Source organism: Bombina bombina, chromosome 6 (assembly GCF_027579735.1).
Source record: "Bombina bombina isolate aBomBom1 chromosome 6, aBomBom1.pri, whole genome shotgun sequence".
NCBI classification, from domain to species: domain Eukaryota; kingdom Metazoa; phylum Chordata; class Amphibia; order Anura; family Bombinatoridae; genus Bombina; species Bombina bombina.
In genome coordinates, this window is record NC_069504.1 from 791,337,408 (window position 1) to 791,362,524 (window position 25,117).

General features: G+C 40.5%; 1 protein-coding gene across 2 annotated transcripts in view; it reads right to left on the reverse strand.

Annotated features, from left to right (window-relative positions):
• BNIP3L (BCL2 interacting protein 3 like) overlaps positions 1–25,117 on the reverse strand; it is a 157,164-nt gene that overhangs the window by 52,300 nt on the left and 79,747 nt on the right. For both annotated transcript variants that reach the window (XM_053718104.1, XM_053718103.1), the window contains exons 4-5: positions 23,167–23,270; positions 5,064–5,213 (exon numbers count right to left, since the gene is read on the reverse strand). In XM_053718104.1, the coding sequence (XP_053574079.1) occupies positions 5,064–5,213; positions 23,167–23,270 (254 nt within the window). The remainder of the gene's footprint in view (positions 1–5,063; positions 5,214–23,166; positions 23,271–25,117) is intronic.

Consider the following 25,117-nt stretch of genomic DNA (forward strand, 5'->3'; position numbering starts at 1 on the left):
AACACAGCTTGCACCCCTCTGCTGAATAAAGCTTTTTCTCTAGATTTGTCTTTAACTTAAGAAACTTTTATAAAAAATAAAATAAATGTATGCTTACCTGATAAATTCATTTCTTTAATGGTTGTGAGAGTCCATGAAACTTGAAATATGCGATTGAAACGCCACTCCACCAGGAGGCAGGTAAAAATTACCCAACATACCAAAAGCTTTAATCTCTCCCACCTTTTGATTCCCCTCAGTCTACAGTATAAATAAGAAAAGGAGAAAACAGAAGAGCAGCAAAAACAAAGCAGGGTAAATGAAGTGCATGCTACAACAGTCGTTTTAAGATTAAATTAGGGAGGGTCTCGTGGACTCTCACCACCATGAAAGAAATGAAATTATCAGGTAAGCATACATTTTGTTTTCTTTCATGAGGTGGTGAGAGCCCATGAGCCTTGACATATGGGATCTAATACCCAAGCTATGGAGTCCACAATACCATCAAAAAGGGTGGGACATAAAAAAAATATTATAGGCAGGCACTGCAGCACGGCAGACATTGCAGCCTGGAGAACATTAAAATGATAAAAATTGCGTAAAAATATGAAAACCAAGTAGCAGCTTTGCAAATCTGTTCAAAAGAAGCCTCATTTTTCAAAAGCCCAAGAAGTGGATACAGTTCTAGTAGAGTGTGCAGTAATATGTGGTGGAGATTTTCCGGCTTCCAAGAAGGCTTTTTGAATTTGTTGTTTTAACCAAGAGGCTAAAGTAACTGCAGCAGCCTTCTGACCTCTAAGCTGGCCTGAAAAATGAACAAACAAACAAAGAAGAAGCTAGCTTTAAAGCTATGACTACAAGTTATGTAAATGTCTTTCTTTAGTATTTTTTGGAGGACACATAGAAGGAACAACAATCGCTGGATTGAAATTCTGATAAGAAACAACCTTCACTATAAAAAACAAGATAAGGAGAGACTCACAAGACAATGCTTAAAGTTCTGAAACTCTTCTGGCTGAAGAAATAGCTAAGAGAAACAAAACCTTCATGACAAAACAAATTCAGAAGGATGAACCTGTAGTGCTCTCAAAAATTCCAAGGAGGAGACGCTGGTCTAACCACTGGTCTAATCTTAACAAGAACCTGAACAAAGCTTTGAATAACTAGCATTCTAAAAGTTTATTTATGGTACAACACAGAAATCTGAGCCTTCAAAGAACCATCTGATAATAAACCCTGCATCTAAACTATCTTGCAGAACCTATGAAACGGAATTTCAAAAAGAATCCCAATAAAAACCCTGTACATTTTTAACAAGAAACATAAACTTTCCACACCTTATGATAAGAATCAGAAAAATCTCTCTGGCATAGAACTAAACGTTTAATTTGGATGCAAGAAAGGCCCTCCAAAAAGGAAGGTATCTTTGTAAGGGAAGAGTCCAAGGAGGAGAGTTGGAATCTGAATCAGATCGGCATACCAAGTCCTGCTGGGCCAAGCTGGACCAATGAGGATTAGTGGAGAAATCTCCAACTTGATCTGAGCTATTAGTCGGGGAAGCAGACCAAACAGAGGGAATATGTACATTAGATAAAAAGACCATGGAAAAAAACAGAGCATCTATGAGATATGAAGTTTGTATTTCAAACGGGAAGTCATCATATCAATTTCTGGCACAACCCGAAGTTCTATAATTTGATCGAAAACTTCTTGGTTGAGAAACCGTTTGCCCGAATGAAAAGTCTGACGACTATGTTGGTTTCCTAATTGCTGACTCCCAAAATAGGAATAGCTGAAATGATACAGCAATTTCCTTCTGCCCAAGAAAGAATGCAAGAGGCCTCCTTTATTGCTAGCGAACTCCTGGTCATCGTCCCCCCACCGATGAGTTATATATGCCACTGCATGACATAGTCAGATTGAAACCTCAGAAGAGGGCAACTCTGACTAACCATAATGCTCATCTAGCAAGCACAGCTAAAGCCACATTCTTGGCATTTAAATGAATAATGTTCATAAATGCTTTGTAAATAAAGGAGTTTGCTACTTTGATCAGTTTCAAATTATCTTAAATTTCTTCCAGAGAAATATCTTCTGACAACCATTTCAGATAAAGAGAGTCACACCAAAGGATAACTGCCCCTGCCACGCAAGCATTGGTCACAAGCTACAAAGGAGGAGTAGGAGAAGCGCAAAAACTTGAGAATTTTATTAAAGTAAAGTACAATAGTAACACATAGCAACTTACACTTAAGTAAGCTTGAAAAGTCCCCAGTCACAACACGATCAACAGCAGTGACAGTCTGAGCCTCACTCGATACACCAAGCGTCTGTGTTCACACCTCACCGATTCAAAGAGAACCGCGTCTGACGTCCCTGGTGGAGCAAAGATTCTGGAGCGTCCCCCTTCAGGCACAGTGCCTCACAAACTGCAGGCTGTCAATAGGGTTTGACGAAGTGTCCCACCACAAACCCTACGCGTTTCGTCCGTGTATCGGCCGGACTTGCTTCTCCAATGGGCGTTTCTGCATAGTGCAATATAGCACTGCATGACATAACCGTTCTGCTGCATTTATACTTTGTGCTTTCTATTTTATATAAATTTACACTTCAGATTACATTTTATTAAACTTAAACTTTGCACTTTCTATTTTGTATTTTATTTTGCATACAGCAGTGTATTTAGGATTGTGATTTCACAATTTCTGATTATGCCTTCACAGTTTCTGTGTAACTTTAACAAATTAGGCTCATACTTTGTATATTTATGTGTATCTTTCCTAAATTAGATTGCACTTTGTATGTCTTTTATTCAAATTAGAACTGAAAAAATGTCAGCTTCAGTTTTCCAGAGAGCATCATTACTTTATGTGGGAAAGATAATCAAACATTCTCCAGTTTAGAGAGAGAATATAGTGCTGACTTCACAGGGGCAGAACTCACTGAATTTTCTAAGAAAGGGGGAGGAAACTGGAAATGAGAGATGAGAGATGCCTTCCATCACATGACATGGGAGAGAGAAGGTAACTGGAGAACCCCTTGGGCTGATAAAAAGGTTCTGTTTGCATCAATTCCAAATTTAACTGAAAAGATTTCACTACAAGCTTTTGCCTATATTTTAGTATATATTACTTTTCTGTTAAAATAAGTGTATTGTGAATTTTGAGCAAACTTCACCTACATACAGCTGGTAAGACAAATCAGTGAGACAAGCTTGTTTAAAATGCTTAGAAAATTTCACAAGATTTGTGAGAGAGCTTCAGGCATACTCTGGGAACTCGTCTGTCACTTTCTGAAGCGGTCAGTGAACAATAGAGAAAATACAAAGTGCAATGTAATTGTATACAAAGCATGATTATAACTTATTAAAGTAGCATATAAACTTTCAAAGCATAATCAGAATGTGTAAAATCACTGCTAGATCAAAATTTTAAATGTATTAAATTACAAATGAGAAAGTTCAAAGCTTAAAGTAAAGGTAAACTGATGAAAGAAAGCCTGTTTTTTAAAAATACTATTAAAAACAGGGGCACTTTCATTCATCAAAGTTTACAAAGTTTGCACAGCCAGAGCAGTTTCCCCCACCCGGAGATCCACTCTTCACACGTCATCAATGACTAATCCAGCTTCCTCCAATAACAGCTTTCCCCCCAGGGTAGTCATTGCCTGAGGCCATTCCGAGATTGGAGGAAGCCGGATTAGTCACTGATGACGTGTGAAGAGAGGATCTCCAGTAGGGGAAGCTGCTCTGGCTGTGAAAAAAACAAAAGTAAGGTTTTAATCAAAACGGCTGGCTTCTAAACTGATGAATGAAAGTGCCCCTGTTTTTAATAGTATTTTAAAAAAACAGACTTTCATTCATCAAAGTTTACCTTCACTTTAAATGCAATAAGACTGAAAAGACGCAAAGTGCACAAAGTGTAAGTGTAACAAAGCTGTATATTGCACTGGGCTTGTCTCTGCTTCACATACATAAATGAAAGAGATCTCCCCAGACTCCCTAGTAAAATCAAATTGTTACTTTTACAAAATAGATTAAATGGCGCTAGGTAGTTAATGGCTCTCAACTGGAAAACTCCAAACACGCTCATGAGGAACATGTGGCTCGATATCAGAGTATCAGAACTCTTCAGCCCTGGTATCGAAAATGCAATAAACTAGCATTTTTCCAGAACGCAAGGTTCCTTTGGGAGGAATTAATCCAGGAACCTAACACTTCATTACAACCCTATCACTCTACATAGACCAAAACACATATGAATTTGAAACAACAAGATGCCCCCTCTCGGGCAGAGGTGGCTCCCTGGTCCTTGAAGTTTTGAAACCCCTATTCGACTCCTTCTATACTTTTCCATAATCCTCTCCTCCTCAACCACTCTTCTCCCCTCTCCCTCCTTTATTCTTTTCCTCCCTTTTACTTCTCTTACCATATCCACAGCGCATCCAGCTGAAATGAAACGATAAAATGATTGTTTAAGTTTATTCTGTTAAGCCTTCTACATTCCAGGAAAACATTGCAACATCAAGACGCAGTTAGCCACTAACATTGGACTTACAATAAGCGTAGTGAGCAAGACCACCAGTTGTCTTTTTCTTTTTTCTTGTTAACGGTTTCATGCTTCTATCCAAAAAACTGGTAACAGCATTAAGTTTTTATGTTAACCAACACAACTATGCTTTTATTGTCATGTCATAAAAATAATAAAAAATAAATAAATGCAAAAAAAGGGAGATTACTCTCACTGACTATGGTATCAGTACCTCACTATTTCCCCTTTCTCCTGTGAAGGCAAACATTTAAACTGAGGGTAATCAGGAGGTGTGAGATATAAAAGCTCTTGATATGTTGGGTAATTTTTGCCTGCCTCCTGGTGTTGTGGAGTATAATACCATGTCAAGGCTTATGGACTATCAACACTTTATCAAAGAAAAAGCTTTATATCACAAGAGACTTATTTTTCTATTGTGGCTAACCTCTTCTTTTTGTTTAATTGGCATTACAAGTAATTTTTGCATTAGTGCTTAAATGCATATTTAAAGTACCACTAAGGAGTCACAGAGAACCGCTGGTCTCTCACACTCACCCGAGTCCCAGAGCCAGCACATGGGAGATGAACAGAGAAGGGATGAAATATTTCAGGAACTCTGCTGAGCAGATGCCACCTTTCTTCATAGCTCCAGTCTTTCTCATACTCAGTGACAATGATCGCTTGGGGTGATGGAAATGAAACTCTCTGAGGGATAAATAGTAGGGAAAAGTTACATATATTTAAAGGACCAGTAAAAACAGTAGATTTTCATAATTGACAAATGCATGATAAAAAAATCTGAACTTCAAATGAATAGTAGATCTTTTTCTGACAAATTTAAAAGTTTTGTCTATTTCCACTTCATCCTGTATCATGTGACAGTCATCAGCCAATCACAAATGCATATACGTATATTCTGTGAATTCTTGCACATGCTCAGTAGGATCTGGTGACTCAAAAAGTGTAAATATAAAAAGACTGAGCACATTTTGTTAATGGAAGTAAATTGGAAAGTTCTTTAAAAATTGCATGCTCTATCTAAATCATGAAAGTTTAATTTTGACTTGAGTGTCCCTTTAAGTAAGAAAATATATTTATTTTATTTATTTTTTAAAAGGTACAGGGATCACATATTTCTGAGAAATCTGTCTCAATTAATTTAAAGGGCATAAAAGTGCTAAAACAAAATGTTCCAATGTGTTCTATGTATACAACGGTTCAATGATAAAATGCTCTATTTGTTTTACCTCTGCAAAGGGATTAAAAATATAGTTTGAGTCAGCTTGAAAGAAGCAATGCACTACTGGGGGCTAGCTGAACATATCTGACAATGGTATATTTGTGTAGCCACCAATCAGTAGCTGGCTCAAAGTAGTGCATTGCAGCTCCTAAGCCTACCTAGATATACGATTTTCAACAAAACATACCAAAAAATGTGATTAAAACCCCCCACAAATTATGCTTACCTGATAATTTATTTTGCATCTGTGGGAGGAGAGTCCACTGCTTCATTCATCACTTGTAGGAATTAAGAACCCGGCCACCAGGAGAAGGCAAAGCCACCCCAGCCAAAGACTTAAATACCTCCCCCACTTCCCTCATCCCCCAGTCATTAAAAATATCAGGGTATAATTGGTGACAGAAAAACAAAAAATAAATTTAGGTCCGCCCACCTGAGAACGGGCGGGTACAGTGGACTGTCCTCCCCACGATGGAAATTAAATTATAAGGTAAGCATATTGTATGTTTTCCTTCTAAAGGGGAGGAGAGTCCACTGCTTCATTCTTCACTTGTGGGAACAAATACCCAAGCTCTAGAGGACACTGAATGAAGAAAAGGGGAGGGTAAAAGAGGCAGACCCTATACTGAGGGCACCACAGCCTGCAGAACCTGTCTCCCAAAAGCTGCTTCCGACGAAGTAAAAATGTCAAATTTGTAAACTTTTGCAAAAGTTTGTAAGGATGACCAGGTTGCCGCCTTACAAATCTGCTCCATAGAAGCCTCATTCTTAAAGGGACACTCAAGTCCAAAAAAAACTTTTATGATTCAGCTAGGGCATGTAATTTTAAACAACTTTCTAATTTACTTTTATCACCAATTTTGCTTTGTTCTCTTGTTATTCTTAGTAGAAAGCTAAACCTAGGAGGTTCATATGCTAATTTCTTAGACCTTGAAGGCCGCCTCTAATCTAAATGCATTTTGCTAGTTTTTCACCACTAGAGGGCATTAGTTCACGTTTTTCATATAGATAACATTGAGCTCATGCACGTGAATTTACCATGGAGACAGCTCTGATTGGCTAAACTGCAAGTCTGTCAAAAGAACTGAAATAAGGGGGCAGTCTGCTGAGGCTTAGATACAAGGTAATTACAGAGGTAAAACGTGTATAATTATAACTGTGTTGGTTATGAAAAACTGGGAAATTTGTAATTAAGGGTTTATCTATCTTTTTAAACAACAAAAATTCTGGTGTTGACTGTCCCTTTAAAGGCCCAAGAAGAGGCCACAGCTCTAGTCGAGTGAGCCGTAATCCTCTGAGGAGGCTTGTGTCCTGCTGTCTCATAAGCCAGACTGATCATACTCCTCAACTAAAAAGATAGAGAAGTTGCAGAGGCCCTCTGCGCCTTCCAGAATACACAACGAATAAGGACAACGTCTGTCTGAACTCCTTCGTGGCTTGAAGATAAAACTTCAAGGCCCGAACCACATCCAGATTATGAAGAGGACGGGTTAGGACACAAGGAAGAAAACAACTTTTTCCCGGTTAATGTTACGACTCAACACTACACACTGGGGTTAGAAATCCCAAACCGGTTTGCAGAACACTTTGTCACCATGAAAAACCAAGTAAGGAGGCCCAAATTGTAAGGCTCCCAACTCAGGGACTGCATGCCAATGCAATAGCCAATAACCGGACCTTCCATAAGAGAATTTTAATGTCCAGGGCATGCATAGGCTCAAACAGAGCCCTCTGCAAAACCCTAAGCACCATGTTTAAACTCCAGGGAGAAGCCGGATTCCTGAAAACCGGTCTAATCCTAGGCAGAGCCCGAACAAAGGACTGAATGTCAGGAAGCTCCGCAAGCTTCTTATGCAACAGAACCAATAAAGCCGAGATCTGTCCCCTTAGGGAACAAGCGGTAAGACCCTTATCCAGACAATCTTAGAGAAAGGCCAAAATCTTGGATACCTTGACTTTATGCCATGGGTATCCTCGTTCCTCACACCAGGAAAAGTAGGTCCTCCACACCTTGTGGTAGATGCGTCTAGTGACCGGCTTCCTGGCCTAGACGAGAGAGTGTCGATCACTCTCTCCAGAAAACCTCTTTTGGCTAAGACTAGACGTTCAATCCCCACGCAGTCAGCCTCAGAGAATTGAGATTTTGATGTAGAAAAGGACCTTGAACTAGCAGATCCTTGCAACAAGGTAACTTCCACAGCGGATATGACGACATCCCCACTAGATCTGCAAACCACGTCCTCCGCGGCCACGACGGAGCAATCAGAATAGCCGAAGCTTGCACCTGCTTGATGCGGTCCACTACACGAGGTAGAAGAGGCAACCAGTGAAATATGTAGATTAGATTGAAGTCCCAGGGTACCACCAAGGCATCTATTAGTTCCGTCTGGGGTTCCCTGGATCGCGACCGTATCTGGGTAGCTTGCAATTGAGTCTGGATGCCATGAGATCTACTTCCGGCGTCCCCCATCTGCTGCAGATCTCCGCAAACATCTCGGGGTGGAATGAAACGTCTGCCTGCTCAGAAAATCCGCTTCCCAGTTGTCCACACCCGGAATGTGGATCGCTGAGAGCGAACAATAGTGAGTCTCTGCCCATTCCAGAATCTGAGATACTTCCCTCATTGCTAGGGAGCTTCATGTCCCCCCCTGTTTATGTAAGCCACTGAGGTGATGTTGTCCAATTGGAATCTGATGAATTGGGATGGCCCCAGAGGGGGCCAAGCCTTCAGAGCATTGAAAATCGCTCGAAGTTCCAGAATATTTATAGGTAGACTCGATTCCTTTCGAGTCCATCTGCCTTGTGCCTTTCTGGCACCCCAAACGGCTCCCCATCCAGAAAGACTCGCATACGTGGTTACAATCTCCCAGGATGGTCTCAGGAAGGAAGTCCCATGGGACAACTGGCCCAGTCGGGTCCACCAAGACAGGGACTCCCTCCCCGGTCTGTCCAGAGATATCTGTTGGGACAAATCTGAATGATCGCCGTTCCATTGTCTCAACATGCACAGCAGCAGAGGTCTGAGATGAAAACTGGCGAATGGAATGACATCTATGCTGGATACCATGAGCCCGATTACCTTCATGCACTTGGCCACAGATGTCCTGGAGAATGTGTACAGGGCTAGACAGTTGGACACAAGCTTGCAACGTCTCTGGTCTGTCAGGAATATCTTCATCACAGAAGAATCTAGTATCGCACCCAGGAACTCCACCCTGTTGCTGGGGACCAATTAACTCTTTCCTTAGTTTATCTTCCACCCGTGGGATCGAAATAGGAGGAGCTATCTCAAATGATTTTCCACCAGACTGTAGGATGGAGCCTGGACCAGGATATTGTCCAGATACGGAGCCACTGCTATCCCTCTGGCTCTCGCTACTGCGAGTAGAGCTCCCAGAACCTTTGAAAAGACTCTTGGGGCCATTGTCATGAATTGCCCCTCCTGAGCCAGAGGCAAAATTGACCTGATCGTCTCCATCTTGAACGATGGGACTGACAAAAACTTGTTTAGGGTCTTGAGGTCCAGAATTGGACAAAACATGCCCTCCTTCTTTGGGACCACAAAAAAGGTTTGAATAATACCCCAGACCTTTTTCTGCCGGAGGAACTAGGACGATTACCCCGAGAGTTGAAAGATCCCTCACACATCCCCGGAAGGCATCTCTCTTTTCTGGTGTTGGAGATGTTTGAAAGGAGGAACCTGCCTCTGGGCGGGTACGATTTGAAACCTATCCTGTACCCCTGGGCGACGACCTCCAGGACCCAAGGGTCTGTAACGTCCCCCCTCCAAGCCTCCACAAAAAGAGATAGTCTGCCCCCTACCAGGTCAAAGGACAGGTCGGGAGCCACCCCTTCTTTCCGACTTTGACTCGGCGGACTTCTTGTTCTGCTTGGACTTATTGCAAGAGTTTGCTGGCTTCCAAGATCCCTTGGATTGCTCAGATTTTGCGGAAGGTTGCTGGTGCTGAGACTTGTCTGCGTGAAAGGGACGAAAAGTAGATCCCTTAGGTTTGGCTTTCTTATCCTTGCCACCCGTGACTGTAGATATGATAGAATCCAGGCCCAGGCCAAACAAAACCTTTCCCTTGAATGGTAGGGAAAGCATATGAGACTTAGATGTCATGTTACCAGACTACGATTTTAGCCACAGAGCCCTGCAAGCTAAAATAGAAAACCCTGACGTCTTAGCATTCAGGCGAATAATCTACATGTTAGCATCACAAATGAAGGAATGCGCTACCCTTAAGGCTTTGATTCGATCCAAAATCTCATAGAGGGGAGTCTCCACCTCGACCATTGCAGATAGAGCATCACACCAATAGGTAGCCGCACCAGCCACCGCATCGACAGCCGCAACCGGTTGGAAAACGAACCCCGTCAGTTGGAACATCTTCTGCAACATGGACTCCATTTTTTATCCATGGGTTCCTTAAATGAGGAGCTATCCTCAAGCGGAATGGCCGTTCATATAGCTAGTGTGGAGATGGGGACGGTTCCCCACAGTTCAAGCTGCGCGTCCGGAACGGGGAAAAGCTTCTTAAAAGAAGATGAAGGAGAAAAAGGCGAACCTAGTTTCTCCCATTATTTTTTAATAATGATAGGGCACTACCCTGTCCTCGTAAACCCTATCAAATTTAGGGATAGATGGTTCCTCCGGTAGTTTTGGTTCTGGAACCTCCAGCATAGCAAGCACTTCCTTCAGCAGGAAACGCAAATGCTCCATCTTAAATTTGAATCTGGTTCCTCCGCGGATGGAGGCCTAGAAGTAGCCGATTCCGACTCAGAAGCGACATCCTTCAATAAATCGGAATTGTCCTCCTCCGCGGATAATCTGTCCAAAATATCCGCTTGTGCTTAGTAGGATGAGGCATCGCATTTATGGCTGCAGAAACCGCCGTCTGCAATTGATCAGCGAAGTCTGGAGGCCAAAAGGCTCCTCCCGCGGGATGGTTAGAAGTGCCCTGGGGAACTGCTTGTGTAATCGGAAATGCTTGTAGGGAACGCACCTCGCAGGACGGAGAACCCTCAGAGGTGGACGGCTCAGTTGTACTACATACTTTATTCTTTTTAGAAGTAGTAATATTGTCATAACATGTGGAACAGAGCTGTAATGGTGGTTCCACCAGAACCTCCTCACAGTATACAAAGTTAGTAGTTTTAGATAAGGAAGGAGTACCCTCAAACATATCAGAGTCCTCCATAGCTTGCGCGTTTATTACGGACTTGATTATAGATTAAATGGCACCTTTATATCCCAATTGCCAGGGCACTCACCACCTCCTATGACCCGGACTACTAGAAACAGCTTTCGTCTCCTCCGGACACAGGTTGAGAAAGAGGAAGTTACTGAGGCCACACCTGGTCACATGGAATGCCATGCAGGACCGCCCCTGCACTGAGCGAGAGACGCACCAAAAAGCTTGCCTCAATCCCGCTCTAACTGTTCCACATTGACAGAGTCTCATCTCACACAAGTGCAGCAAAAAACACAATAAACATTATTATGTATATTAAAATCCCCCTTGTTCCATAACCCCCTTCCGAGGGTATTAACCTAGATTCTACACTGTGACCCTGTCTTCATGCATTATCACACACATATATATATATATATATATATTGAAACGATCTTACCAGAATCAACGCCGTGAAACAGGAACACGGCCCTTCAAGTGTGACAGGTTAGTAGCGTTGCTCCTGACATGGACTTGAAAGAATAAAAGCAGGCAGCGAAACTCGTCAACGCTGATTGCTTAAAGGGACAGTATACTGTAAAATAGTTTTTCCCTTAATGTGTTTACAATTGCTTTTTTTACCAACTGCAGAGTAAAAAAATGTATGAAAATTAGCTTTTTAAGGCTTATTTGTGTATATTTAAGCTCTGATTTTGTGTTTTGAAGCCACAATCTAATAAAATGGGTTGAGCTTGTAGGTATAATCAGAAATCATTACTCTATCACATTGTGCACATGTACCTGCTTCTTTATCTTATATCTGTCCTTAAAACAATCACCAGTACTTTGAGAGAACAATAGAAAAATCAACATTGTATTACCTTATCTCTGCTATATCCGACTGGGAGTGTAATTTCTTCTGCTGGCTGTGTTTACAAAGCTTATCTATAGCTGGTACGCGCGGCCACAAACTTTCAGAATAGGTGGGGATACCACATGCTAAATTAACAATTTCAAATGCCAATATAAGGGTAAAGGAGCTACTGGTAAACAATTTAATACACTCCAGCAGGTAAAGTGGATCATTGGGAACAAATTAAAGCAGAGAAATTTTGGAGTAAACTGTCCCTTTAAGGAGATGTTAACGAGTGGGGATGGTTTCACAGAAGAACTCCCCCTGCATCTCCGGATTCTAACTTTCACCCATGCTCTCACTGAGAGGCTGACAGGTCTACTTAAAAGTCCAGTACTATTGCGAAGAGTACTACCCTCCATAAGAGACTACTCCGAATCTTCTGACACTTCTCTGCCAACCTCCTGTGACGAAAGGCAAAGAATGACTGGGGGAGGTTTTTAAGCCTTTGGCTGGGGTGTCTTTGCCTCCTCCTGGTGGCCAGGTTCTAAATTCCCACAAGTGATGAATGAAGCAGTGGACTCTCCTCCCCTTTAGATGGAAAGTCTCTTAAAATTTCTTGATATCTGAATAATGAAAATGTAATTCTCCATGTCTCTAAGTATATATAAGAGAGAGACATTACTTTCAGATAGAGCATGCAATTTTAAGCAACTTTCTAATTTACTCCTATTATCAAATTTTCTTTGTTCTCTTGCTATCTTTATTTAAAAAGCAGGAATGTAAAGCTTAAGAGCCGGCCCATTTTTGGTTGAGAACTATCATGGTGCTGAACCTAAAATGGACTGGCCCCTAAGCTTATAATTCCTGCTTTTTAAATAAAGATAGAGAATGAAGAAAAATTGATAGTAGGAGCAAATTACAAAGATGTTTAAATGTGCATGTTCTATCTGAATCATGAAAGAAAGAAAAACATAATTTATGCTTACCTGATAAATTTATTTCTCTTGTAGTGTATACAGTCCACGGATCCTCCATTACTTATGGGATATTCTCCTTCCCAACAGGAAGTTGCAAGAGGATCACCCACAGCAGAGCTGCTATATAGCTCCTCCCCTAACTGCCATATCCAGTCATTCGACCGAAACAAACAGAGAAAGGAGAAACCATAGGGTGCAGTGGTGACTGTAGTTTAATTAAATTTTAGACCTGCCTTAAAATGACAGGGCGGGCCGTGGACTGGACACACTACAAAAGAAATAAATTTATCAGGTAAGCATAAATTATGTTTTCTCTTGTTAAGTGTATCCAGTCCACGGATCATCCATTACTTATGGGATACCAATACCAAAGCTAAAGTACACGGATGATGGGAGGGACAAGGCAGGGATTAAGCATAAGGAACCACTGCCTGAAGAACCTTTCTCCCAAAAACAGCCTCCGAAGAAGCAAAAGTATCAAATTTGTAAAATTTTGAAAAAGTGTGAAGCGAAGACCAAGTCGCGGCCTTGCAAATCTGTTCAACAGAGGCCTCATTTTTAAAGGCCCAGGTGGAAGCCACAGCTCTAGTAGAATGAGCTGTAATTCTTTCAGGGGGCTGCTGTCCAGCAGTCTCATAGGCTAGGCGTATAATACTCTGAAGCCAAAAGGAAAGAGAGGTTGCCGAAGCTTTTTGACCTCTCCTCTGTCCAGAATAAACGAGAAACAGGGAAGATGTTTGATGAAAATCTTTAGTAGCTTGTAAGTAAAACTTCAAGGCACGGACTACGTCCAGATTATGTAAAAGACGTTCCTTCTTTGAAGAAGGATTAGGACACAATGATGGAACAACAATCTCTTGATTGATATTCTTGTTAGAAACCACCTTAGGTAAAAACCCAGGTTTGGTACGCAGAACTACCCTATCTGCATGAAAAATCAGATAAGGAGAATCACATTGTAAGGCAGATAGCTCAGAGACTCTCTGAGCCGAGGAAATAGCCATCAAAAACAGAACTTTCCAAGATAAAAGCTTAATATCAATGGAATGAAGGGGTTCAAACGGAACTCCTTGAAGAACTTTAAGAACCAAGTTTAAGCTCCATGGGGGAGCAACAGATTTAAACACAGGCTTAATTCTAACCAAAGCCTGACACAATGCCTGGACGTCTGGAACTTCTGCCAGACGCTTGTGCAAAAGAATAGACAGAGCAGAAATCTGTCCCTTTAAGGAACTAGCTGATAATCCTTTGTCCAAACCCTCTTAGAGAAAGGACAATATCCTAGAAATCCTAACCTTACTCCATGAGTAATTCTTGGATTCACACCAGTAAAGATATGTACGCCATATCTTGTGATAGATTTTCCTGGTAACAGGCTTTCGTGCCTGTATTAAGGTATCAATGACTGACTCAGAGAAGCCACGCTTTGATAGAATCAAGCGTTCAATCTCCATGCAGTCAGTCTCAGAGAAATTAGATTTGGATGATTGAAAGGACCTTGTATTAGAAGGTCCTGTCTTAGAGGCAGAGTCCATGGTGGAAAGGATGACATGTCCACTACGTCTGCATACCAGGTCCTGCGTGGCCACGCAGGCGCTATTAGAATCACCGATGCTCTCTCCTGTTTGATTTGGGCAATCAGTCGAGGGAGCAGAGGAAACGGTGGAAACACATAAGCCAGGTTGAAGAACCAAGGCGCTGCTAGAGCATCTATCAGCGTCGCTTCTGGGTCCCGAGACGCCATGAGATCCAACTCTGGTTTGCCCCAACGATGAATCAACTGAGCAAACACCTCCGGATGGAGTTCCCACTCCCCCGGGTGAAAAGTCTGACGACTTAGAAAATCCGCCTCCCAGTTCTCCACGCCTGGGATATGGATTGCTGACAGGTGGCAAGAGTGAGTCTCTGTCCAGCGAATTATTTTTGAGACTTCTAACATCGCTAGAGAACTCCTGGTTTCCCCTTGATGGTTGATGTAAGCCACAGTCGTGATATTGTCCGACTGAAATCTGATGAACCTCAGTGTTGCTAACTGAGGCCAAGCCAGAAGAGCATTGAATATTGCTCTTAACTCCAGAATATTTATCGGAAGGAGTTTCTCCTCCTGAGTCCACGATCCCTGTGCCTTCAAGGAGTTCCAGACTGCACCCCAACCTAGAAGGCTGGCATCTGTTGTTACAATTGTCCAATCTGGCCTGCGAAAGGTCATACCCTCGGACAGGTGGACCCGAGACAACCACCAGAGAAGAGAATCTCTGGTCTCTTGATTCAGATTTAGCACAGGGGACAAATCTGTGTAATCCCCATTCCACTGACTTAGCATGCATAATTGCAGCGGTCTGAGATGTAGGCGCGCAAATGGCACTATGTCCATTGCCGCTACCATTAAGCCGATCACCTCCATACACTGAGCCACCGAAGGGCGTGGAATGGAATGAAGAATACGGCAAGCATTTAGAAGCTTTTATAACCTGGACTCTGTCGGGTAAATTTTCCTCTCTACAGAATCTATAAGAGTCCCTAAGAAGGAGACTCTTGTGAGTGGGGATAGAGAACTCTTTTCCTCGTTCACTTTCCACCCGTGCGATCTCAGAAATGCCAGAACTATCTCTGTATGAGACTTGGCAATTTGAAAGCTTGACGCCTGTATCAGGATGTCGTCTAGATACGGAGCCACCGCTATGCCTCGCGGTCTTAGAACCGCCAGAAGTGAGCCCAGAACCTTCGTAAAGATTCTCGGGGCTGTAGCCAACCCGAAGGGAAGAGCTACAAATTGGTAATGCCGGTCTAGAAAGGCAAACCTTAGGAACCGATGATGATCTTTGTGAATCGGTATGTGAAGGTAGGCATCCTTTAAGTCCACTGTGGTCATGTACTGACCCTCTTGGATCATGGGTAGGATGGTCCGAATAGTTTCCATTTTGAAAGATGGAACTCTGAGGAATTTGTTTAAGATCTTTAGATCCAAAATTGGTCTGAAGGTTCCCTCTTTTTTGGGAACCACAAACAGATTTGAATAAAAACCCTGTTTTAGTTCCGTCCGCGGAACTGGATGGATCACTCCCATTACTAGGAGGTCTTGCACACAGCGTAGGAATGCCTCTTTCTTTATCTGATTTGCAGATAACCTTGAAAGATGAAATCTCCCTTGTGGAGGGGAAGCTTTGAAGTCCAGAAGATATCCCTGAGATATGATCTACAACGCCCAGGGATCCTGAACATCTCTTGCCCACGCCTGGGCAAAGAGAAAAAGTCTGCCCCCTACTAGATCAGTCGCCGGATAGGGGGCCGTTCCTTCATGCTGTCTTAGAGGCAGCAGCAGGCTTTCTGGCCTGCTTGCCTTTGTTCCAGGACTGGTTAGGTTTCCAGGCCTGCTTAGATTGAGCAAAAGTTCCCTCTTGTCTTGAAGCGGAGGAAGTTGATGCTGCACCTGCCTTGGAATTTCGAAAGGCATGAAAATTAGACTGTTTGGCCTTTGATTTGGCCCTGTCCTGAGGAAGGGTATGACCCTTACCTCCAGTAATGTTAGCAATCATTTCTTTCAAACCAGGCCCGAATAAGGTCTGCCCCTTGAAAGGAATGTTGAGTAATTTAGACTTTGAAGTCACATCAGCTGACCAGGATTTGAGCCATAGCGCCCTACGCGCCTGGATGGCGAATCTGGAATTCTTAGCCGTTAGTTTAGTCAAATGAACAATGGCATCAGAAACAAATGAGTTAGCTAGCTTAAGCGTTCTAAGCTTGTCAACAATTTCAGTCAATGGAGCTGTATGGATGGCCTCTTCCAGGGCCTCAAACCAGAATGCCGCCGCAGCAGTGACAGGCGCAATGCATTCAAAGGGGCTGTAAAATAAAACCTTGTTGAATAAACATTTTCTTAAGGTAACCCTCTAATTTTTTATCCATTGGATCTGAAAAAGCACAACTGTCCTCAACCGGGATAGTGGTACGCTTTGCTAAAGTAGAAACTGATCCCTCCACCTTAGGGACAGTCTGCCATAAGTCCCGTGTAGTGGCATCTATTGGAAACATTTTTCTAAATATAGGTGGTGGGGAAAAGGGCACACCGGGCCTATCCCACTCCTTACTAATAATTTCTGTAAGCCTTTTAGGTATTGGAAAACATCAGTACTCACCGGCACTGCATAGTATTTATCCAGCCTACACAATTTCTCTGGCACTGCAATTGTGTCACAGTCATTACGAGCAGCTAATACCTCCCCAAGCAATACACGGAGGTTCTCAAGCTTAAAATTTAAAATTAGAAATCTCTGAATCAGGTCTCCCCGAATCAGAGACGTCACCCACAGACTGAAGCTCTCCGTCCGCAGGTTCTGCATATTGTGACGCAGTATCAGACATGGCTCTTACAGCATCTACGCGCTCTGTATCTCATCTAACCCCAGAGCTATCGCGCTTGCCTCTCAATTCAGGCAATCTGGATAATACCTCTGACAGGGTATTATTCATGATTGCAGCCATGTCCTGCAAAGTAATCCCTATGGGCGTCCCTGATGTACTTGGCGCCATATTAGCGTGCGTCCCTTGAGCGGGAGGCGAAGGGTCCGACACGTGGGGAGAGTTAGTCGGCATAACTTCCCCCTCGACAGACCCCTCTGGTGACAATTCTTTTATAGATAAAGACTGATCTTTACTGTTTAAGGTGAAATCAATACATTTAGTACACATTCTCCTATGGGGCTCCACCATGGCTTTTAAACATAATGAACAAGTATCCTCTGTTTCAGACATGTTTGTACAGACTAGCAATGAGACTAGCAAGCTTGGAAAACACTTTAAAGCAAGTTAACAAGCAATATAAAAAACGTTACTGTGCCTTTAAGAGAAACAAATTTTGACAAAATTTGAAATAACAGTGAAAAAAGGCAGTTACACTAACAAAATGTTTACAGTGTATGTAACAAGTCAGCAGAGCATTGCACCCACTTGCAAATGGATGATTAACCCCTTAATAACAAAAACAGAATAATAAATGACAAAAACGTTTTTTAAACACAGTCACAACAACTGCCACAGTCTACTGTGATTGTTACCCTCCTCAAACACGACTTTGAAGCCTTTTGAGCCCTTCAGAGATGTCCTGTATCATGCAGAGGGAAGCTGAATGTCTGTCAGTATTTTTATCTGCACAGAAAAGCACTAAGATAGGCCCTTCCTACTCATATTGCAACAGTGGAAAGCTTCAGGAAACTGTCTCTAGGCAGAAATCAAACCAGCCATGTGGAAAAAAACTAGGCCCCAATAAGTTTTGTCACCAAACATATATAAAAACGATTAACATGCCAGCAAACGTTTTATATTACATTTTTATAAGAGTATGCATCTCTATTAATAAGCCTGATACCAGTAGCTATCACTGCATTTAAGGCTTTACTTACATTAATCCGGTATAAGCAGCATTTTCTAGCAAATTCCATCCCTAGAAAAATATTAACTGCACATACCTTATTGCAGGAAAACCTGCACGCCATTCCCTCTCTTACCTCACTCCTCAGAATATGTGAGAACAGCCATGGATCTTAGTTACTTCTGCTAAGATCATAGAAAATGCAGGCAGATTCTTCTTCTAAATACTGCCTGAGATAAACAGCACACTCCGGTACCATTTAAAAATAACAAACTTTTGATTGAAGAAATAAACTAAGTATAAAACACCACACTCCTCTTACGACCTCCATCTTTGTTGAGGGTTGCAAGAGAATGACTGGATATGGCAGTTAGGGGAGGAGCTATATAGCAGCTTTGCTGTGGGTGATCCTCTTGCAACTTAATGTTGGGAAGGAGAATATCCCATAAGTAATGGATGATCCGTGGACTGGATACACTTAACAAGAGAAAATGGGTTTAGTATCCCTTTAAAGGGACATGTTAGGATAATAATATAATGCTTTTATTTCATTAAAGCATTTACATGTTGCACAAACACATGCAGGTAACTATGTTTAACCCCCATAAAAGTCCCCACATTGGGTATACTAACATAGTTACCTGCGCACTAATAAAATGCTCTAGCAAAGACAGAGCGTTCCCTTAAAGGGACAGTATATTGTAGAATTGTTTTTCCCTTAATGTGTTTCCAATTACTTTTTTTTTTTACCAAGTGCAGAGTATAAAATGTATAAAAATTTGTTTTTCAAGGGTTATTAGTGTATATTAAATAGCTGATTTTGTGTTTTGAAGCCATAACCTAATATAAAGTGTTACGCTTGTAGGTATAATCAGATCTCATTAGTTTATCACATTGTGTACATATACCTGCTTCTTTATGTTATATCTGTCAGTAAACCAATCACCAATACTTGGAGAGAACAATGGAAAATTAACATTGTATTACCGTATCTCTTCTATACCCCACTGGGAGTGTAATTTCTTCTACTGGCTGTGTTTACACAGCTTATCTATAGCTTGGACCTAAGGCCAGAAACTTTCAGAATAGGTGGGGATACTACAGGCTAAATCAACTATTTCAAATGCCAATATAAGGGTTAAGGAAACACTTGTAAACAATTTAGTGCACTCCAACAGGTAAAGTGGATTATTGGGGAACAAATTAAAGGGGAGAACATTTTTGAGTAAACTGTCCCTTTAAAGAAGAATAAAAGGATACAAAGTGAGGGGAGCATGTTATGAGGTAATAGTAGTAAGCAATGTATGTTGTGGCAGTAAAAACCGGATTCACGTAGAGAGAAGTATTGGCCATCTGATAAAGATATACAGGAAGTTGAGGCACCTGTTGTTCACGACTAATTCCCAAGATGAAATTTAACAAAGTAGAACTTAAACAAAGCAGTCAAAACACTTCTAGAGGAAATACTCTGGCCTGACCACGCAAAACAAAGAACTGAACTAGGCCAGACAGCATCAAAAATGGTGAATCTTTGACATAGAAATGTATCAGAAAATACAAAAGATGACAACCCTCAAAAAACAGCCCAATGCATTTTGGGTACTGCCAACAAGTCCTGTTATGTACTTAAAGGGACATTCTGGTAAAATTTAAATGCACATAGATTAATTACATTTTTGAATAGAAACATATTTGCAATTTACATGTATTGGCAAAAATGCTTCTAGTTAAAGTTATTACTGTTTTAGTGTTATCATTTTTCTCTGCACGCTCAGGTGAAGCATAGCTAGATATTCTCAACGCACCAGCAATTTAAATACTGCAGTTGCTCAGAGCACCAGTGGGGCTTGTATTATGTCAGCAATTAATAAATTGAGTTATTACCGGATGGTACAAGCACCTTAGGCTCTCTGAGCAAGTGTTGTGTTTAAAATGCTGGTGCACGGTGCATACTTAAATACACTTTTGAAAGACCTATAGCTTTTATTAGAAACATTTTTGCGAATACATGTTTATAACAAAAATGTTTCTATTCACACCTGGATATGTGGATTCCAATTTTGGCTGGAATGTCCCTTTAAATAAAAAAAATACATATTTTTAAGATTAACGTATTTTCTCTATAAAAAACAAGGTTCAGAAAACAGGCGCAATTACATCTTTTAGAAGTATGAGGAAAAAAACAACAAGGTACACCAAAATATTGTTACTTTTGACTGAATAATGTAAATTAGGCTAAAATCCAATGCCTAAACAAGAAAAGAATGAAATCCTAAATACAACACTCGTAGCATATAAAAATATATTGAATATGGAAACTGTGTTAAACTAGTGCTTAGTTATTGCATTGTGCGCCAGTTTATTGTAGCAGGTGTAGGCTCTAAGATGAATACCCTTGTCCTTTCACGCATGATGTAATAACACATCCTGCAATTCCCTTATCTTAAAGGAATAGTCTATTTAAAATTAAACTTTATGTAGCAAAGAAAGTTGCAGCAGCATCACCAATTGAAGTATAATTTATTGAGCCAGCTAAAAAAAAAAAAAAAAAAACGTTTCGGACTTCAGTCCTTAATCATGTATAGAGATACAACAGTGATACTGCAAGAATATATACTCATAAGCCACACCTCCCAATTACCACCAGGTAAGTTTACACCTGTAAACACCCCCTCTAGTGTTAAAACTATGCATAACCCATTATTTCTTAAAAAAAAAAAAAAAATCATCTGTACCCTAATACATAAATATTTGCAATTTGATCTACCCCTTGTATTCAGTATTCATTTAAAAGACAGGGGGAACGGTCATGAACAGGATGCTATCCATATCTTTATTTATATCATTAACTGAATAAAGATAAAAGTAAAGAATTGTCAAGGATGGTCTTTGTCAGTCAATATTAGCCACTTAGTAAAATAAAATATTCCAATGCTTCCTCATTTAAGTACATGTAACCCTTTGGTAAGGGAATTTCAGGAATACTCTATGCCTGCTTTTAAGAGAGGTAGAAACCTTAAGGACAACTTGGTTAAGGCTGATGTGGGCCCAAAGAAAAGAGCGGTACAGGGTTTTTGTGGCAAAACAAGCCGTTGATGCTTTCCATGCTTGGATTGCACTAACTGCAATAATATAATGCATGGCTCCACATTTACCCATCCATGTACAGGCCGAAGGTATGATATCAGGGGATATTTTACCTGCAGAACAGAATATGCTGTGTAACTGATAAAATGCCCATGTGGATGGGGCTATGTGGGTGAGACCACCCATAAGGTCTGTGAGAGGATTAACCAGAACAAAAGCAATATTAGGACTAAACTGTTAGATGCACCTGTGGCACATCACTTCGTACAGCAGGACACAGTCTTAGTCAATTTAGGTTCCTGATATCAGGTAATGATATAGAAAAAGATATCAATAGCATCATGTTCTTGATCGGTCCCCCCTGTCTTTGAAATTAATACTGAATATAAGGGGTAGAACAAATTTCAAATATTTATGTATTAGGGTACTGATTAAAAAGTTTTTTTTTTTTTTTTTAAATAATGGAGTTATGCATAGTTTTAACACTAGAGGAGATATTTACAGGTGTACACTTACCTGGTGGTAATTGTGAAGTGTGGCTTATGGGTATCTATTGGTGCAGTATCACTGTTGTATCTTTATACATGATTAAGGACTGAGATCCGAAACGTTGGATGGTTTTTTATCTGGCTCAATAAATTATACTTCAATTGGTGGTGCTACTGCAACTTTCTTTGCTACATTGCCTTGTGGGGTTTTGGTATAGACCCTGACAGCTGAACTCCACCTAAGTGCTGAATCCTTTTTGGTTGACAAAATTAAACTTTAATGATTCAGATAGAGCATGCAATTTTAAGCAACTTTCTAATTTACACCTATTAATTTTTATTTGTTCTCTTGGTATCTTTATTTGAAAAAGCAAGAATGGAAGCTTAGGAGCCAGCCCATTTTTGGTTCAGCACCAGGGTAGTGCTTACTGATTGGTGTCTAAATGCTTATATATGCTTAGGAGCCATCTCATTTCTGAAACCCTATATGGCAGCAGTTTTGAAAAAAAAAATCATATACATTTGCAAGAGCACTAGATGGCAGAACTATTTCCTGCCCTGAAGGGCTTCAGATGCCTACTTAGGTATCCCTTCAAAACTGAATATCATATATGAAAATGAAGCAAATTTGATAATAGAAGTAAATTGGATTTTTAAATTGTATGCTCTGTCTGATTCACAAAATAATTTTTTTGGGGTTTCATATCCCTTTAAAAAAAAGAATATGCTGAACCTGCCATATATAAAAAAAGGAGCCATTCCTAAAAATGCTCATTTATACACTATAATTGTCAAATGTCTTACAGCCTCCTTCTGTTGGTGTGTCTTAGCAACTATTCACAAGTTCTGGTTTTGGTGTAAGCTGATCATATAGATGCTACTGTTTTCATCTGCACATACTTAAGGAACACAGATGGAGCAGACTGTGATTCACTCACTCTACAAAGATGAAAGTCTTTTAATGGCAGCTTTATCAGAAAAACAAAATGAAAAGTAATATTTTTCAAATAAAAACTTTACCATAGCAATGACAGCTGGAAACTTTTTTTTTTTTTTTAAAAACATTGGGCCTGTTAAATAGCAATGGGAATGAGATCTATTTAGTTCCTTTTTAAATATTGCATACTTATAACTTTTTAGGTTTAACCATAACAAGACAGCAGAATTTGACTTTGTGTGTAAAAAAAAACCCCAAAAAACAACTAGACTGAAGAATTAGAACTATATGCATGTTGCAGGGTGGATCACTGGTGTCCTATTGCACCAAGGCTTAGGAGGACACAGTAACAGGAAAACTGAATGCTGAGTGTGTCCAAACAAAGTCTTTGATTAAGGACCAGGGGACCTTTCATATTAAAACCAAGGGTTCCTTTTAATTTAGATAAAAAGTTCACAACAACTAGATCTTGTGATAGTCTTAAAGAACATATGCACAGTGGCACAAGATTAATAAACTCCCAGAACTTACTTTGGGGGGATATTTTCAGGTCTACTTGACCAGTCGGACACCCAGTCTGCGCTTTTTTTTAAGGTTTCCTCTTCCTTCTCTCCGTCTGCAGCTTCCTCTTCAGGCTAAAAAAAAAAAAAAAAACAGTTGGATATTGAGTGACAGAGAAACATAAAAAGGAAAGTGTCACTTAAAATTAAGTAAATGTATATATTATACACAAAATACAGATTCATAAATTGTAACACGCAGAGTAATTCACAAGGTCATATTGTTTCAAACATGCTATAGAACTATCCTCTATAAACTAATTTTGATCAGTTTAAAAAGTATTAGTATGATACACCAGATTACAGATTTACATCCCTAACAATTGGTGTAAAATAACGTCTTTATTAAATACACATTTTGAACAATCTTAAGAAAAATAATTTTGTTTGTATTTCACGTTTGGTACCATGTTCGTTAGAAATTTTCTACAGGACTAGGTAAAGGATACAAGGAAGTAATAAAAGGTTAAAACACTGGACTAAGTGATTTAAAATACTTTAAAAAATATATATATCTATTCGGGAAAACAAGATTATGAGTTCATATCAGCATGGTTTTATGAGTAATAGATCATGTCAAACAAATCTAATTAGATTATATGAGCAAGTAAGCAAAAGTATAAAGGTGAATCACTGAATGTGATTTACTTGAATTTTGATACAGTGCCACGAGAGATTACTGTACAAAATTAAGGGACTGGGAATAGCAGAAAATGTTTGCTCATCTATAAATAACTGAATAAAAGCCACGGAGCAAAGTGTTGCAGTAAATGAATCATACTCAGATTAGACAAAAGTATATAGTGGGGTTCCCCAGGGATCGGTGCTGGGCCCTGTTCTTTTAAATATTTAAAAAAATTACTTGGAGGAAGGATTAAATAGCAACATCTTTATTTTTCCAGATGATACAAAGCTGCGTAAAGTGATAAGGTCAGTGCAGGATGTAATTGCTTTGCAGGGAGATCTACAAAAAATGGAGAAATGGGCTGGTAAATGGAGAATGAGATTTAATATTAGTAAATGTAAGGATCTATATTTTGGATGTAAAAATAAGCAGGCTGATATTTAAAAGGGACTAGACTTAGCAAAACAGAGGATGAAAAGGATTTAGGTGTGCTTATAGATTTCTAAGGCTAATAAGATACAAGTGTGTATTAAAAAAACCTTAGATGTAAGGGAAGATGGCATAATTCTGTTGTATAAATCACTGGTTAAGACCACACCTTGAGTATGGAGTGCAATTCTGGGGACCAATTAGAATTAGAAAACGTTCATAGGCCTCTATTTATGAAAGGTTTTGCGGACCTGATTCGACAGTGCGGATCAGGTCCGCAAGACCTTGCTAATGCGGAGAGCAATACGCTCTCCGTATTCAGCATTGCACCAGCAGCTCACAAGAGCTGCAGGTGCAACGCCGCCCCCTGCAGACTCGCGGCCAATGGGCCGCCAGCAGGGAGGTGTCAATCAACCCGATTGTACTCAATCGGGTTGATTTCCGACGATGTCTGTCCGCCTGCTCAGAGCAGGCGGACAGGTTATGGAGCAGCAGTCTTTGTGACCGCTGCTTCATAACTGCTGTTTCTGGCAAATCTGAAGACTCGCCAGAAACACGGGCCATCAAGCTCCGAATATAGGCCCCATAGACTAGTCTACAAGTTAAATTTGGGACTTGGTTCCTGTGGACTTTTTGACTTTCGAATGTTTGTTATCTACAAGTAGTTTTCATTTTATCACTCTTATATGGCCGGATGAAGTTACTCGGCAAGTTATAATTCATCTCTATAATTCGGTTTGTTTCTGCTCATATGGCATATCTAATTTGTTCTATACTGCTAAAAGTTTCTTAATAAAGCATGTGGAGAAAACAAAAAAGAAAAAAAAAAGTTCAGAGAACGGCCACAATAATAAAAAGGGAAATAGAG